The sequence below is a fragment of the Pyrus communis genome, chromosome 10 (assembly GCF_041283825.1).
Source record: "Pyrus communis isolate YQ-2024b chromosome 10, ASM4128382v1, whole genome shotgun sequence".
Lineage (NCBI taxonomy): Eukaryota > Viridiplantae > Streptophyta > Magnoliopsida > Rosales > Rosaceae > Pyrus > Pyrus communis.
In genome coordinates this window covers 4,172,382-4,190,790 of record NC_142574.1, presented here as the reverse complement: position 1 = coordinate 4,190,790, position 18,409 = coordinate 4,172,382, and the positions used below count along the sequence as shown (strand labels likewise).

At 38.0% G+C, this 18,409-nt stretch overlaps 1 protein-coding gene across 1 annotated transcript; it reads left to right on the top strand.

Moving 5' to 3' along the window:
* Positions 1–15,397: 15,397 nt before the first annotated feature.
* On the top strand, positions 15,398–17,757 carry LOC137729031 (metacaspase-1). Its single transcript, XM_068467850.2, has 5 exons — positions 15,398–15,936; positions 16,171–16,501; positions 16,648–16,765; positions 17,021–17,161; positions 17,549–17,757. The coding sequence occupies exons 1-5, from the start codon at positions 15,489–15,491 to the stop codon at positions 17,606–17,608; spliced, it is 1,098 nt and encodes a 365-aa protein (XP_068323951.2). The 5' UTR covers positions 15,398–15,488; the 3' UTR covers positions 17,609–17,757.
* The last annotated feature ends 652 nt before the right edge of the window (positions 17,758–18,409 follow it).

Genomic DNA, 18,409 nt, shown 5'->3' with positions numbered 1-18,409 from the left:
CTGTTGTTCAAGCAGGCCAAACACTTGGGAATGGATGAAACTGACGACGAAAGCAAGCAAGAGCAACACAAGCAAACAGAGGTGCAGACGTTAATGTTGTGGCTGCCATTGCTATGCCGAGCCAGCAACGGAACCGATGTCCTGGTTTTGAGCATCGGTGGAAGGGCTGAGCTGGAGAGAGTGTTGGAAGCGACGATAGAGATGCTGGAAGAGGAAAAGGATCAAGAGAAAGTGCTATCGTTGTGGCTTCACCACTTATTGAAACAAACCGAATAATAGTTGCTAGTTGCTTGTATATGTCACAAGTACGGTTGTAAACATTACTCTAGCTAAGTCATGGGTTAAAGTGATTTTCTCAACCATACTCTAGTCTTCCATACCTTGTCACTCACTTAGGTCTTTTGTCAATCTTTCTTCCTTGTTTCTAGGAACCACTTTACTTGTTATTAATATTTGTCTTGTTCACTTGTTAAGACTGATTTGGTAGTGAGGTATGGCTATTAACCTTCCTCTTGTAGTCTTCTTTTTGACTCTCTATAAGAGTTGCCTTTCACTTTTGTAAAAATGATGAGAAATACAATACAAGATTTAAAACCAAAACTCAACATGGTATCAGAGTAGGAACCATAGGGTCCTGACTCTGTCCATTTTTTTTTCTCCTTTTTTCTTCTTCGTTTTCTCATCATTGAAAGAGATGGCAGAAGAAAATGTCTCTAGTGCTGATTGCTCCTCATCTTCACCTTCCAACTTAACTCAAGGGGGTGAGAACAACCCAAATCAACGACTGTGCTCGGTGCTACTGAACGAGTTCAACTACCTACCTTAGTCAAGAGCTGTGTCGTTTGCTTTAGGAGGAAGATCGAAACTAGGGTTTATCAATGGAAGCTCGGAGGCTCCAAAATCCACTTCATCAACCTATGATGCATGGCACACTACTGACCAGTTGGTCATGTCCTGGATACTTAACTCCATGGAGCCAAAGTTGTCTAAGCTCTTCAGCTACTCAGAATCTTCCCTTCTTCTAAAAGAGTCTGTCAAAGACATGTATGGTAGCCTAAACAACTCAGTTCATATCTTTCAACTAAAGAAGAATGTTGCTAGTCTAAAGCAAGGTGATCACTTTTTTGTTCAACATCTTGGAAGCTTGAAATCCATGTTGAATGAACTTGATATGTACTATCCACACACGACTGATTCCGTTGTGCTTCTGAAGAAGGCTGATGAAGACAAGGTGTTTCAACTCTTTGCAAGCTTAGGAGATGAGTATAAAGATTTACGTAGTCATTCGTTAATGACTCCAGAGCTGCCCTTATTTACTAGTGTGTGTCATGCAGTACAGAGAGAGGGTACTCGATGAAGAGTGATGAATGTTCAGCCCAAATCCCATTCTAAGGCTAGGGTTTTCACAACCAATCACAAGACAACTGGTGATAGAGTGCTTGGGAAGAAAGCAGACTGGAAATGTTCTTATTGCAACATGAAGGGACATTTGAGAGAAAAATGTTGGATCTTACATCATGAGTAAAAACCTAAGTTTGATAGGGAAGGCCGGATGATCAAAGATGTGAAGATAGTCATTCCAAAAGCCTTTCACTTAGCTTGTTCCTCAGTTGATGGGATGGAAAATTTCTCAACAAACCCGATTTCCTTGATCAATGAGTTTGCATTTTTTGTTCAAAAGAAGCAAGAAAGCATTGAGCATGAGGAAATGATGACTAAAAACCTTACTGCAATGCTAGGGAAATTTGCTGGTTTCTTGGTTGATTCGGAGAACACATCGAAAGGCAATATTCCAGGTATAATTAGTGCCATTTCCACTGCTCTTAATGCTAATGTTACACATGATTTTTGGATTATTGACTCAGGTGCCACTAATCATATAACTAATAAATCCTCTAGTCTACATGAATTTCAAAAAACTAGTGATCCAATTCATGTGTCTGTTGCAAAAGGGAAAGGGGAACCTATTCTAGGGAAAAGGAAAGTTAGATTGCTGAGTGAGCATACTGATTCCACTGCCTTATATGTGTCTTCCTTTCCTTTTTAGCTTTTGTCCATAGGAAGAATCACAAAATCTTTAGATTGTCTTGTCATATTTTCCCTCACAATGTTGTGTTTAAGGATCGAGTTACACAGAAGAAGATTGGTGAAGGGTTCTTCTTAAATGGACTCTACTACCTCTCAAAGGAGTCCAAATTTGTCAAAAAACTCAGTGTTAACCTAAGTCAAGCTCAGTAACACCAACTCTGGCACCAACATCTTGCCCATCCTTCAGAACCTATGATGACCAAGCTGTTTCCCTTTTTTTTGAAAACACACTTGAGTGTGAAACTTGTCAAATGTCAAAAGGCACTACGCTTCCTTTTGTTTCCTCTAATTCTAGAACTAGTAGACTTTTTGAGGTTGTTCATTCAGCTATCTAGGGTTTTTCTAGTGTAGAATCCTGTGATGGGTATAGATATTATGTTACATTTGTTGATGACTATTCTAGAGTGACCTGGTTGTATCTTTTAAAGTTTAAAAGTGAATTGTTTGATGCTTTTAAAGACTTTCACAACCAAATCACAAATCATTTCTCATCTAAGTTATATATGTTAAGATCAGATAATGGCACCGAGTACACTTCCAATAACATGAGTAGTTACTTGAGCACTTATGGAATTTTGCATCAAACTAGTTGTGCTCGATCACTTATGATCCAAATGAATGTTCCCAAGAAATTTTGGTCTCAAGCCCTACTCACTACCACTTACATCATTAACGGACTGCCAACTCATGTTTTGAATAATAAATCTCCCTTCAAAGTCATGAAGGGCAGGTCTATAGACTTGTCTCACTCAGGACCTTTGGTTGCACCTGTTATGTGCACATTCAAGCTTCCCATCATGATAAACTCGATCCTTGGGCTATCAAATGTGTGTTTATGGGATACTCCAGTTCTCAAAAGGGTTACAAAATGTACAATCCTAATACTGGGAAGTTGGCAATTTCTAGAGATGTTTGATTTGATGAATATTCACCTTATTTCCACAAAGGTTTAGAGACTAATTCCAATAGGGAAGATCTTATGGACCTATTTCCATTGCCTACTCTAGCAGAAGTTCATGAAGTCATTCCTGCTCATACCAACACTGAGAAGTCTCACCCCACTAAGAGCGTAAGTGAGGGCATGCCTAGCTCTTCAGGACCATTAGAACCTGAACCACTTAGCAAGCTATAAGTGCACCAAGAAAAAATCTTGCACAAGACAAACATCCACCAGTGAGGTTGCAAGAGTACATTACTTACACTGGAAGGCATTATATCTCTGTAGCCATTTCTTATTACAAATTCTAACCATCTCATGCTTATTTTCTTAACAAATTATCCAACACTTTTGAACCAAGGAATTTTCATGAAGCCTCATGCATGCCTAAGTGGCAAGATGCTATGACTCAAGAGCTCTAAGCTCTGACTGACAACTAGACATGTAGTGTGGTGGATCTTCCAAAGGACAAGAAGGCAGTGGGAAGTATGTGGATATATAAGACCAAGTTCAACTCCAATGGAAGCATTGAGAGACACAAGGCACAATTAATAGATCAAGGTTTTACACAAACCTATGGCATTGACTACAAGGAGACCTTTGCTCCAGTTGCCAAAATGAACATTGTTAGGATATTGTTATCTGTGGCAGTCAATAATGCATAGCCCTTATTCCAAATGGATGTGAAGAATGCATTTCTTCATGGGGAGCTTGAAGAAGAAGTGTACATGAAGTTGCCTTCAGGTTATCCAAGAGAAAAGGAATCCAACAAGGTCTGCAGACTTTATTAGGGCATATAAGGTCTCAAACAGTCCCCTAGAGCTTGGTATTCAAAGCTCAGTTTAGTTCTTGAAGTTGCATGGTTCAAAAGGAGTCATGTTGACTCTTCCTTGTTTGTTTGAAATGGTAATACTGGGAAATTAGTGGTACTTATATATGTTGATGATCTTATTATTACAGGTAATAATATGAGTGAAATCATGGCTCTTAAGCAATCACTTCATCAAAAATTTGCCATTAAAGACTTGGGGACCTTGAAATACTTTCTTGGAATTAAGGTGGCCACCTCTTCAAAGGGGTTATTCTTGAATCAAAGAAGGTATGTTCTAGATCTTCTGGATGAAGGTAACATGATGGAATGTAAGCCATCTCAAATACCCTTAACTAGCAAACTTCAGTTGCATGAAAAAGGTGAACCTCTTTAGGATCCTAGTGTTTATCAGTGAGTGGTTGGGAAACTCATTTATCTCACCATTACTAGGCCTGATATTTCTTATTCAATAAGCCTAGCCAATTAGTTTAGGCATTCTCTTACACTAGTTCACTGGGAAATTGTCAAAAGAATACTTCGTTATCTTAAGAGCTCAATAGGTAGAGGAATACTTATGAAGAACAATGATTCAAATCACATCATGGCTTACACCGATGTTGATTGGGCTGGAAATGCCATTGATTGAAAGTCTACCACATGTTTTTGCACATTTGTTAGAGGTAATCTTGTCACTTGGAAGTGCAAGAAGCAAATCGTAATTGCACGGTCCAGTGCAGAAGTTGAGTATAAGGCCATGGCAGCAACAACATGTGAACTTATATGGCTAAAAGGTCTTCTCTTTGATCTTGGTTTCACAATCAACACACCAATGTCTTTGTTTTGTGACAACCAAGCTGCCATGCATATTGCCTCTAATCCAGTGTTTCATGATAGGACTAAACATATTGAAGTTGATTACCATTACATTCGTGCTCAAGTTAAATGCAAGGTGATCGATACGGTGTTCACATGAAGCCACGATCAACTGGCTGATTTGTTCACAAAAGCCCTAGATTCTACTTAGTTCCAGCGTTTGTTGTGCAAGCTTGGATTAGTTAAGCCCCTTGATCCAGCTTGAGGGGGAGTATTGAAACAAACTGAATACTAGTTGCTAGTTGCTTGTATATGTCACAAGTATGGTTGTAAAGAAAATGTCACAAGTATGGTTGTAAACATCACTCTTGCTAAGTCATGGGTTAAAGTGATTTTCTCAACCACTTAGGTCTTTTGTCAATCTTTCTTCCTTGTTTCTAGGAATCATTTTACTTGTTATTAATATTTGTCTTATCCACTTGTTAGGACTGATTTGGTAGTGAGGTATGGCTGTTAACCTTCCTTTTGTAGTCTTCTTTTCGGCTCTCTATAAGAGTTGCCTTTCACTCTTGTACACATGATGAGAAATATAATACAAGATTTAAAACCAAAACTCAACACCACTTCACACATTGCTCGTCTTCTGATTGGCCCAACCTCCATGCCTCCTATGCTCGCTTTGTAACGCTTCTCGAAAACTTTGGGTGCACCACCATGCATGATGTATAATTAACGATGTCAGTAATTGTATGTAAGGGTTAGGGCAGGTGCTGGGTAGTTAATCATATAAAAGTTTCTGGTCTTCTCCTTCCACATTATATTATACGAAATTGTATTTTATTTTTTATTTTTTTTTTATTTTTGGTTTGCTTAGGGCGGAGCACGCCTTAAACAAGAAAAGGGGAAAAACTGCACTGGTTTAATCCACCAAATGGGTGGGGTTGTTGGGGGAGGAGATCTTACCATTACTGTGTAGGTTTATATTACCATTACTGTGTTTGAATTTTGTATTAGTACCATAGCAGCTGGGATAGGAGATCTTTCTTCCACAAAATTCATCATGAGCGCGTGAGGCACTTGGCCTTGACCTAAGGTGTTAATTGTTTTGTAGGTGCAATTTTGTCCAAGATCAAGAAGGCGGAAATTTGCATCCACAGCAATCTGGTTCCATTTGGTCCCCTAAGCTCCTGAAACCATGAATCGAACAAGATATTCATATATGATCTGGTTCGGTTCATAAAACCAAAATATTATCAAGTAAATTGATACAATCTAGACCTACTCACTTATTGTTCAGTTCTACCGGTTAGCGTGTCTAGGTCACTATGATGGTGGTGCTTAAACCCGGAATTTGAGCAGTATCCACTGATCATACCAGCCATGGAAGTACGTAGCTGGTACTTCGCCACCTAAACCAGTCCATGAAGCTCACTAAGATCTAATTCGACATTTGCCTTCTCACCTTCGTTTTCTTGTAAACCATCTCTCTCCTCAGATTTAGAAGCTTTTCGTGGGTTTACTATCTTACGAGCTTATTCAAAAAGCCTATTCAAGATACTCTGAATAAGAATATGACAACAGAATACACATATTTTTCTATATGAAACATAAAAAAATTAAAAAAAAGCTTTTAGAAAACACTACAATCAACTAACTCAAGCTCTTAAATAAAGATATTGTTCAACAAAACCAAATAGGATTGATCTAATATTGTTGTTTGAAAATACAAATATGTATTAAAATGGTACAAACAAGTGTTATACGCGTTATTATAGCATAAATAAATTAATATAGTTATACTTGCATTCAGCTTAATGTCCCATAAACTGCAAAGTTCATCTATGTTTTAGAACTTAATAAAAGGCTTTTTTTTTTTTTTTTTTTTTTTTTTTATGTTTTATTTTCAGGAGCCTCAGCTGTCATCATCTGAACAATTTGACATTTATTCAAAACAATTGGTGTTGTAACATGGAAATTAAGTTTATACCACTAATAATTCACCCCAGCTGGATTGGTGTCTTCTCAAATTGAGTCCTAATTAAGTTCACTTTTATACATGAGCTTTTCCTCCACTCTCATGTTTTTTTTCACTTTGTTAAAAAACAACAAATATTACATAAGATGAATTAGTTTCGTGTTTTTCCTCAGCGTTCTTCCCATGCTTACTTTTCAAGACCATTCACCTGTGCCTACCTCATTATGTGTTGAGAAAATTTATCACATCTTGTCGTTTGATTAGTTTTCCACCATTTTGATGCAATCTATGTGGGTTGGATCTTGTACATAAACGCTTTATATTTCATTAAATTCGTGGGCATGTACTTGCACCCGGAGCCTACCCCGCAGCTCAACCCGCTCCCCACCCCATCCCCTTTCCCGACCCCTTTCCCGTATATTCAATTCACAAATTCACATATTCAAGTATTCATAAAATGTCTAATACTGAAAAAATTGAATTCGAAAAAGGAGAACATACATCTGTGAGAGCTTGAAATAAGAGAAGGGGCAAAAGAGAGAGAGAGTAGAGATGGAGAGAGAGAGAGAGGGTGAGAGAGATAGAGAGTAGAGGGGGAGGAAGATAAAGAAGGCTCTCGGCCTGCTGTAAAAATCATGACATTTGCCCAAGGAATCCATTCGTCGGGCAAACCTTAGACACTCGATGGGCAAATTTAAAAAATATGACGTGTATTATGAACTTGTTATTTCATCGAGCAAAATGACCAACACGTAGGGCAAAGGTTGCATAGAAATGTCGATCCAATTTATTTTTTGGAGAAAAACACTGGTGGGAAATTGCCTTTGCCAGACCAAATTTGCAATACTTCATCGGGCAACCATTTAAATCTGGGAGAAAGTCTAATTTTTCGAGAAAAAGTGGGGGGAATTTAAAAGTTTGCCTGACGAATTTAATATTGTTGCCTGATGGCGTAGTTAAGTTTCTCGACGAAATTTACCAACATTAGGAGAACAACAAAAATTCAATTGTTCCTTTTTTTTTATTCGTTTTCAAATGGTTAAAAGATAATCAAATTTGATCATCAAGTCAATTCAGTGTTCTTACAAAAAAAAAAAAACAAAAAAAAAAAAAAAATCATGAAAATCAAAGGTGTAAAACCCCACCCCCGATTTTAAAAATAATTTTGGGTTTTTATTGAAAAAATTATTTTTGGATCTTAATTGGTGAGCCCTAAGGGCCCACCCCCTTGATTTTTGTGTCCCCCGGCCCCATTCTCTCTTCATCCTTTTCTTTTCTCTATTTTCCCTAACTTTCTCCTCTCTACCCATGTTCTCTCTCTACACTCTTTCCTTTTGCTTGAGCACCACACCCACGCACCCACCACCATAACCACCTTATCACTCTGGCGAGCACACCCTCAAGCAACCAACATTCTAGGTCCTAAACTAAGCAAGGAAAACTCTTCTTCTCATTCACATAGCACGGTACGGTTACTGTGCATCCATTTCCAACGATGTATCGCTGTCTCCGCCGAAGGTGAGCTTCGAAACTCCTTCTATCTTCCTCCCCCGTAGGCTAGATCACTTTATTGACGATTAAAAATGACTATGGTGAAGATTTGGACGTGAAAACAGATCGGGAAGTTTCCCCCATATTTTCCTGCAAGAACCCGGCCTTTGTAGGCGTTTTCTAGCCGATTCCGGCCACCACTCGCCTCAAAATTGGTATAGATCTCTTCCTTGCTTCACGAGCTTCATTTTGGTATTTTGGTTTACTTGAAATGGTTATGTTTCAAGCTCCGTCGGACCTAGGGAAGTCCCCGACCATGTTCCTGCCTTCCTTTAGGTCCGGTGACCCATGTGTTGGACTCGGGCCGGGCTTTCAAGCCTAAAGCCCCAAGGAGCTGAGGCTTTTTGGGCCATGCAAAAAGGGCCTAAGGCCCGTGAAACCCCTAACCCTTTTACCTAGAAACATAAACCCAACCCAATTTCCTAATTCTAAAACCCAACCCAAAACCCTAAGTGAACTAAGGCCCTTGGGCCGTGTAAAGCTTAGACCTAAGCTAAAAAACCCTAGGGCCCTTTGGCCCAAACCCTCCAGCCCATCAGACGGAATATTCCTAGAATATTCTAACGGAATATTCCCCTATTGACTTTTCGAAAATTTAACTAGGACCCTTTTTAGGGTAATTAGGCGTCCTGAATCCGTTTTCCCAAATTCAATTGTTATAATATAGTTTTATTAATTGGACCCTTTATGTGCTTAGGTGCATATATTGTGGCGATTCCATCTTCGCTAGTTTGCATGGCTTTTCGGCGGCGAAGTATCTGTGAGTGGACCCCTTCTAAAATGCATGTTTTAATAGTAGAAATGCATACATGAAAAACATGATTTACTTAATACGTTTTATGAGAAATTGATTATCATGCTATACTGAGCTTATTTTGGAATACCATATTTTCTATAGAACCCATGTTCTTGTAGGGTATTTGATGGATGATGATATACTATTTTGAACATGCTTTCACACACTTCTTTATAGTATAGATGATGGATGACTTTATACTATGAAGATGCTTTTGAAATATATATATATATACACACACACACACTTATGTTTGGAAAGTCTATATTCAATGTTTTTGTGTGTATCTAGTGGTTACTATTATATTGGCTTCGTGCCGGTTGTAGGTTGGTGTCTGAGGGCGATGTTACTATTATATTGGCTTCGTGCCGGGTGTAGGTTGGTGGCTTCAGCCGTATGATATTGATATTGATACCACTAGTAGCACACTATATACAAGATGCGTTTTGGAAAGGTTTTATGGCATGCTAGGGTTTTTGGAAAAACTTATTACATATTATGCTATGAGTTTTCATAAAACTTGGGGGTTAGTATGTTGATAACTATTTTATTATATATATATGTGTGTGTGTGTGTGTGTGTGTGTGTGTGTATCAACTTGGTCCACTCATATTTGTTTTGCGCTCCCTTAGGACTTAGAATCGAGGCGTATCATCCTGGCATCAAGGCAAGTCCGCATCGGTTTCTTCGAGTCCTCTTGGTGTAGGACCCACTCCTTTGTTCATTCAGTTTTGATATTAATTCTTTTGGTGTTCTAGATTAGATGTGTGCTCTGAACACGTTTCTTAAATGCATATTCATTATATTTAAATTTGTAAGTCTTACTTATTCCTTGTTCTCAACATTTGTATTCAATAAATGGCTTTTGTCACCCTCAGGTGTTGGCCAGCATATGCCTAGCCTGGTGTTCAGGGAATATCAGGATCAGGGCTTGTCAAAAGGTTCTGTAGGTCTTAAATTGTGATCATACATTTGAAGCCGTCTAACCTTTAGTCTTGTTACCTAATCTTTGAAAGTTATTGGCGTATGCAATCTCTTCCTACATTCAAACAAATTTGACGGTTGGATCGTGAAAATTGGTTTCATTGACTGTGTATCCGTCAAAACAATAGATTTAACAAACACTTAGTTGGAGTTTATTTATACTTCTATTAAATAGTATGTAATATTGTGTAGCAACCACTAGTGTAAATATTTGACATTGATGATGGGGGTGAGTTCATTGTATTCTTTTTGGGTCGAGGAGTGTAGTTATGAAAAATCATCAAAATCGAAGCTAAAATAACTCTTTAACTGTGATGATACTTTTCTAACCGTCGAAGAATTTTGTCCTGTTGCATAATCTCAAAAACTTGCATTGGGTGAATTTTGGCACATGTCATCTCGGAGTATATACCAACTATAGCGACGTTTGAATTGTTAAAATAATTTCGCAATGCAAAAATCATCAAAGGATTTGAATATGCGAAAATGCCCCTCACCTTTGCCCGAAGAAATATGCGAAAATGCCCCCCACCTTTGCCCGAAGAATCGTAACCCTAAACACTAATATACGTACCTTTCCCCGGTGAATTTCTTTTCGTCAAGCAAAACATGGCATGATATGTGCCAATTTTTTCTCTTGACGCGAAAGCTTTGTCTGACATCATTTTTTACTTTGTCCGTCAAAACATTTTGTCCCCTAAAGTCTCTAAAACAATCGAAACGTTGACCACTTTTGCCTGATTAATTTTTTTTTTTCATCTGGCATTGTGCTCGACGAAACTTGCTTCGTTAGTCAAACTCTCGTATGGCAAATGATTCTCTGGTTGTGAATTGATCGTATTCCTGAATGAGACCAAATTACAAATTCCACAACACTGAGTTAAGGCTAGTTTTGAATGCAATATAATCCAGGAGTTAACCGACTACATAGTAATTATAAGTCGGAAAGTTTCCTGTGTCCATATGTAGGGAAATTGATTCTTTAATTGCTAGATTTTGGTGGGGACAGAAACATGATGAACGGAAAATTCATTGGGTTAATTAGGAGACATAGGTTTGCCAAAAACTGATGGGGTATGGGTTTCAGGAATCTTCAAGAGTTCAACGCTACCCTACTTGCTAAACAATGTTGGAGAATTATTAATGAGCCAGATTCTCTCCGGGTTAACGTTCTTAAAGCCAGGTACTTCCCTTCCACCTCGTTTCTTGACGCTATACGAGGATGTGGGGCGTCGTGGGCTTAGTCGAGTTTGTTAGACAGGAGGGAGATTCTTCTAAATGGTGCCCATTAGCAGATTATAAATGGTTCCAATGTTAGGATCTGGCTCAACAGGTGGCTCCCTTCACTCCCCAATGGCCATCCTTCACCGTAAGGTTCTTTATCTATCAGTCGAAATAAAAAAGTTGAATCTTTAATACTCGACAATCGAAGCTTGAATTTAAAGACCTTTTATTACGGACCATGAATATTTAGTAAGAAATGATACACACATTGGTGATCCGTGGAGCATAGATAGGCTTATATGGCTACCAGTAAAGAATGAGCTATATACGGTACGATCGGGCTGCCATTGGCAGCATAACAGGGAGGTTTCTGGCAGATTGCAACGTCTCTCTTCTTCTAGTGTGCCTCAAGTTTGGAAATATATTTGGAATCTGAAGACGCCTCCAAAAATTGAAAATTTCTTACGGAAACCTTTACCTAGGGCCCTTGCAACTATGGCGGATCTATTCAAACGAAGGTCGTCACATTCTCTAATCTTCTCAATCTGCAATGACAATGAAGAATCGGTGGAACATCTTCTACTCTTGTGTCCATGGGTAGAGCCTATTTAGTGGCGGGCAACTAAATTACAAAATAAATAAAGATGAAATCACTACTTTTGGCTCTTGGTTACATTCATTAATTAGTTCTCATCTGGGTTCCAAATTGGAGAAATCCACACTGATGTCTCAAGTGGCTTTTACTTGTTGGCACATATGGAAGGCCAGGTGTGATGTTGTCTTCAACCATAAGTCAATCTTTCCTACACAGGTAACTTAGGCTATTTCTTATGCTTTGGCTGTTTTTGAACAAGCTATGGAATGAAATCCTGAAAGCAATTCAGCGGGGCAGCATTGTAATACCTTGAAAATTTAAATACATGAATTAGATATTCATAATTACGAATATGTGGTGAAAATCGAAAATAAATTGATTTATGGTTATGAAAATAGAATTGGGAAATTTTAAAGTTTTGTTTCCAGACATTTTTATAATTTACATTGTAAAATCTATCAATAAGTGGAAATGATGAAAGTGCTCATAGGCGGCTAAACGTAAATTTTACGAGGACATATTTTATCATATTTCTTGGCATATTTGGATAAAGATCAATCTCACAAATGCGTAGGCGCAAACCGTTCGTGAAACAGAGCTATAATGAAGAAGTTATTAACGTTTAAAGTTGAGGACATTTTTATAAGTTTAACCTACTCTAGAAGGCTCCAACAGTTTCGGAGCAGGGAGGAAGTGACACATGTGTGGCTGGATGTTGTGTTGAGGAAAGATCGACGGTTGTGAGGAAAAAGGGAGGAGAGAAAATGAGAGATGGGGGGAACGGATGGGCCAAGGAGGGAAGGGGAGAAAAGGAAAGGGCGAATGGGAAAGAAAAGAAAGGAGGGGAAGGGAGAAAAGGGAGGAGTGCCGGATCATCCTGACTAGATTTCTCTAGCAACCCAACTCGGTTATTTTCTCTCCCTTCGACGGTTTTCCATCGGTTTTTCCAACGAAACATGTCAAATAAACACTTGGGAAACACTCCATGACCTACCCTCTACCAATTACAACCCAAAATTGATGGAGATGGGCTTTGATTTAGCGAAACCCGCACCGATGGGTGCAATGGATCCGTGTTGTCAATCCTCCCATTTCTGAAACAATTTCATTCAATCACCACCACCCCTAGACACCTCTTGAGCCTAGGAACACACCCCCAAATGACTATAGGGGCGGCGGAGCACCAGAGGTGATGGATTGAAGTCACCTATTTCTAGGGTTGAGGGAAATTGGGGCTTTTCCCGGCCAAATTGGACTTGGCCACAGGTATAAAACTTACTCTACTCATTGAGATCTTTATTTTCATAAAATTTGGAAATTTTTAGAGTTAGTTGGAAAAATTGGGTTTCAGTTCGCCAAAAGCCGCCACTTGCGGCGGCTCGTGGCCAGAGGGCCGACGGTATTTTTTTAAGCTAATTTCGATATTCTGAATGCATTTATGATATGAAATTGGTGTGAATCGTTTGTTTGAACCTAGTTTCGTGATTGATAGTCACTTATTTGATTTTGGAAATGGATTAAAAACGAATGATAAACTACGAAATGCTTGATCCTGCATCAAGGGTACGTAGGCAACCTTAAATAATTGAGAGTAATTTTTTATTTTTTATTTTTTGTGGGAATGTGATTGAAGAAAAGAAATTTTGATGATTATTTGGAAATTAAATCTTATGTTTTAGTAAGTAAATTTTTGGTTAGATTTTGTGAGTGATTAGGAAATTTAAATAATGAATTGTGATCAATTGGTAGTTACTTAAACAAGAGTTTAATTTTGGCCTACCACCGAAATTATTTTCCAAAATAAATATTTAAGGCCAGGCGTTACAAATGTGATTTTTCCCAACGCACTGTTTAGTCTTCTCCTGATTCAGGGTGTGTTAAGATCAACGTGGATGCTAGTTGGAACTCCGGTACTCGAAATGGGTCTATTGGAATTGTAATTCGAGATCAAAATTATGTGTTTGTTGTTGCTAGAAAATCCCTAATCAAGGCTTCTAAGGTTATTGTGGCAGTGGCGTTGACGGTGTTGGAGGGATGTATGTTTGCTAAGAAGTTGGGTTTAAATAAGGTGATCATGGAATCGGACTCAAATGAAACAATCTTATGCTTGAGGAAATCCATTCAAAATGGCAGTTGGGAAGCTTTCCTCACCCTATGAAAATTGCTTAATTGGGGGAGTCTTTTCAAGTCTGTCACTGGTCTTGGGTTCCAAGAACAGCTAATATAGCGGCTGATCATTTGGCATCTTTCACATCTCCGGGGATAAGCGTTCAATCTTAGGTTGACAAGCCACCATCTTCGTTGGTTCATGTTCTCAACAAAGATGGTCTGCCTTGTCTTCCTTCAAGAAGTTTTGAGTGGTGTAAGAGGGGAGACGCTTAGCACCAGGTGCCTCGTCCTTCTGTATCCTTCTTACAATGCTTTGGTTGTAAAATCATGTATATTTTTGTCCTCTGTTAATCCCGTTGTGGGCTTTCATGTGCATAAGGAAGATAAATAAGGTATAAATAAAGGTATATATGATCTATAGTAAAAAAGATTACAATACTATATTAGGGAATTGAAAAAAAAACAATGAAAAAGGAAAGAGATCTAAATGTTCTTCATCGACGATACGAGGTTGAGCATAGTTGATGTTGAATCTTAAACATAATTTAAATGTGAGAATTTGTCCTGGTTTTGCTTGATAATGCATTTCCAGCTTGATTAAAAGAAAAAAAAAAACCAATAAAAACAAGACAATGTACTCATCACAACCATTCAATAAAGCCATTTGACATGATTTTAACAGGATAGGCTTTAAACTTTTCAATACAAGTCAATTAAACATTAGACAATATTCTAATTGATCCTATAAGAGAAGGATTCTCCTTTTCTACAGTTCTCTTCTATTTGAACGGTCATGATTATGATTAAATTGCGTCACATTTTATGTTGACTTCTTTATAAAGAGAGAAAGACAGAGGAAAGTGAGAGAGGAGCAGGAGTAAGATTCTCTCACTTCCAAATTTTTCTTCCCTGTAATCCCTCATATTTAAATGATCACGATTAAACTATATTAACATCTTGTGCTGACTTCTTTATATTCAGAACATAGTTTCCTATTTGAACCGATGGGATGGGTTGCTGCCTTGCTGGGATTTAGATGTTTAGTCACTGGTCATGGGTCCGAGTTGTTTGATCAACTCGAATCATGCATATCTATCACACGCACACAAAAACAAAATAAACAATAAAAACAATTTATACGAAAGAGATTTAAAGGCGCGCGGACCGAACCAGGTTCTCCACCAATCCTAAAAGTGATCGAATATTGGCTATAAATGAGTAGAAGCATCTCAGACCAATCCTACCAAGGGTACCCAACTTTTGTCCCGTATCTAATATTCTCTACCAATTTTTGGGATTTAGTAAATTGTCGATTTATCTCATGAACTTGCACCTAACTTAAGAGTGAAATGATTTAACTACCTTCACATGTTGTGCACATGATCTCACTTAACAGAAATATGGATGAAATATATGAAAAACTAACGGTAGGAGGAAAATCAGCTAAAAAAAATTAGTTTGAGCCCTTAATTTTCCAATAGAAAAGTTCAGGGAGGAAATCGAAAGTTAGGTGAAAGTTCAGGAGGTAAATCAACAGTTTACTCTTTTCCAATTGGTATATATAATACATATCTAGCACCCTCATTGCCCAAGCTAGAACTTGAAATGGCATGTCGGAATGAGAGGTGCAATGGGTGTGGACCGCAATTTCTTGTGCCATCAGAAGCACAAATCATTCGTTGTGATTCGTGTCAAGGCATCACCCGCATTAGTAGACCATCCGTCAATCCTCTGATCCGAGCAGGCCAAGATACAATAAACCACGCTGTCAACCGTGTTCAAAGCCGAATGACTAGAGTGATGTCCAGGCCCTCCCCGAATACTGCCCGCCCTGCTAATCTTCAATACTACCAGCATCAGCTGTCCCAGCCATTTGTACCAAAACCCTTGATGCCTCCTTCGGCGTATGGAAGAAAGCGTGCGGTGCTCTGTGGAGTGAGTTACAATGGGAAAAGTTACAAGCTTAAAGGAACTGTGAACGATGTTCACTACATGAAATACTTTCTTGTTGACAGATTGGGTTTTCCAAATCATTCCGTACTCATGCTCACAGGTAGACCTAATTAGTTATACATAATTAATTTCACACTATTAATCACGAAAAACATTTCTCAAATGCTATTTGTTTTGATTTAACAACTATCATTTCATGAGGTATGAACTAATAGGCCAGTCGCATTCATTTGAGAATAAATGGTACAAGAATATCAAATGATTATCTTAAAATAGTTCTCCAATTTATAATCATAAAAAATATGTAAGGTCACTTGTTCTTGCTGTGGTGTAGAACATGAGACGGACCCTTTTAGGATCCCAACAAAACAAAACATGCGAATGGCGTTACAGTGGTTGGTGCAGGGCTGCCAATCAGGAGACTCGTTGGTGTTCTACTTCTCTGGCCATGGCTCAACCCAGCGTGACTATTCGATGGATGAGATTGACGGCAATGATGAAACGTTGTGCCCTGTTGATTTTGAGACCGAGGGGATGATCATTGATGATGAAATTAACGCCACCATTGTTAGGCCACTGCCCCATGGTGCCAAACTTCATGCCATTGTTGATGCCTGCCATAGTGGAACTGTTCTTGATCTACGATTTCTTTGCCGGATCAACAGGTAATTGTTAGCAGCACTTACCCAGCTACATGTATCAATTAATGTGCTGAACACATTTTCTTAATTAGACCCTACTAATTGAGAAATTAAACACGATATATATGTATGTATGTATGTATGTATGTATTTGTTGTTTTTTAATGTAGAGGAGGACACTATGTGTGGGAAGATCATCAATTCTCACCTACTTATAAAGGCACAAGTGGTGGACTAGCTGTCTCCATAAGCGCTTGTGACGATCATCAAAGGTCTGCAGACACTACGGTGAGTATTCTCAATGCATGCAGAAATCAATAAACTAGCTCTTAATCGATAAACAATGTCGAAAGAGGTTGCAAGTTTAACTCTCCCTCCTCTAACTCTAAACCCTATATACGATTAATGTGTGAACAAAGATATATAAACTGTTTGAATTTGTATTAGTGCCATAACAAAGAGCAGAGATAGTTCTACTACACTCAATTAACTTTAAAGAAACAAATGCAAAGTAAAATGACACAAATTCGTGGGATTGTGCAGGCTTTATCTGGAGGCACTTCGACGGGTGCCTTGACTTATAGCTTTATCCAAGCAGCGGATAATAATCGCGGATTGACATATGGCTCTCTGCTCAATGCTATGCGCCATAAAATTCGTGACGCTAAAACTGGCGTTGAGATGGTTAAGTATCTTTCCAAGATTCATATAGTTGGTTAAACATGTTCAAACACTCCATACAAACACACACTTATCGAAACAACACTGCCAGTATTAGGCAGCAACGTATACCCCAAATATAATTAATGCTATTCAGATACATAAAATTGATACCTCTCTCAATACAATGATAAAACGCACATCGATTAAAATGTTGATTTTGTGTCAGAGTCAAATTATCTATATTACTTACTAATAAAAGATACACAAACGAGTTATACATGTGATAAGAGTATATATAGGATAAAAACAGAAGTAAATTAATGTCCTATTAAAGTTGGATTGGTTTATTAGACATTCTCTATGTATGCTTTGAGAATTTATTGACAATGTTTGGTCTTTTGATTGTAGGAGCCCCAGTTGACATCATCTGAAACATTTGACATTTATTCAACACCCATGGTGTTGTAACTTGAACTTTATAAATGATAAAAATAAATCAGTAATGTCATTCTTATTTACTGTAACACATTAAGTGATTAATAACACCTGCTCCAGTGGCAGTCTATGTGTACTGCAATGTGCGTTAATCATATCTCTAAGTGTAAGTTTGTATTCAATCTTTTTTTGTATCCTCTTCTAAAACTCTCCATATGAAATCTAGTATTTCCATGGAGGCGTAAACCCATTCAAATTGCAAACATGGATTTGGTAGAAGAACACGCGTCATCTAACATAATTATGAAACTTAGAATCATTCAATTTGTTACAAAATTTCATAGCAGGATTGAAGCAATGAGGATTTTCTTCACATGAAATTTGAACCCTTTCAATTTCTTCTACTCGGATGGGAGGATGGGCAACGGATAGATGATTAAAGCCCTTATCTAGATCACCATAGACATAATAAATACTAATTTTGGAAGATTATCAACGCTCAAATGACAATCCAAATTTTTAAATATATATTCGAGAATGATCTCAAAGGCATGGGTTATGCAGGAGCAGGGCAGGGGCGACATTCCCAAATCTATTACATTTTTTTTTTCTGGACTTTTATTGTTTAATTATTAACAAAAAAACTACGAGTAAATTATAAAAAAAACCACTTCAATTTTGGATGAACCATAATTTCATACTTCATCTTTTAAAAATTACAATATCATACCTTATTTTATGAATTTGTTACAATGTCACTTCCTTCAATTTTTCTTTCAGTTTCTTTGTCAAATACTGACTTGGCTTCATATGAAATCCATTTTGTAGCCCTAC

Coding starts and splice junctions, on each gene's coding strand:
- LOC137729031 (XM_068467850.2), top strand. CDS start 15,489: ATGGCATGTCGGAATGAGAGGTGCAATGGGTGTGGACCGCAATTTCTT. Junction 16,502..16,647: donor TTTCTTTGCCGGATCAACAG/GTAATTGTTAGC, acceptor TTTTTAATGTAG/AGGAGGACACTATGTGTGGG. Junction 17,162..17,548: donor CTAAAACTGGCGTTGAGATG/GTTAAGTATCTT, acceptor TTTTGATTGTAG/GAGCCCCAGTTGACATCATC.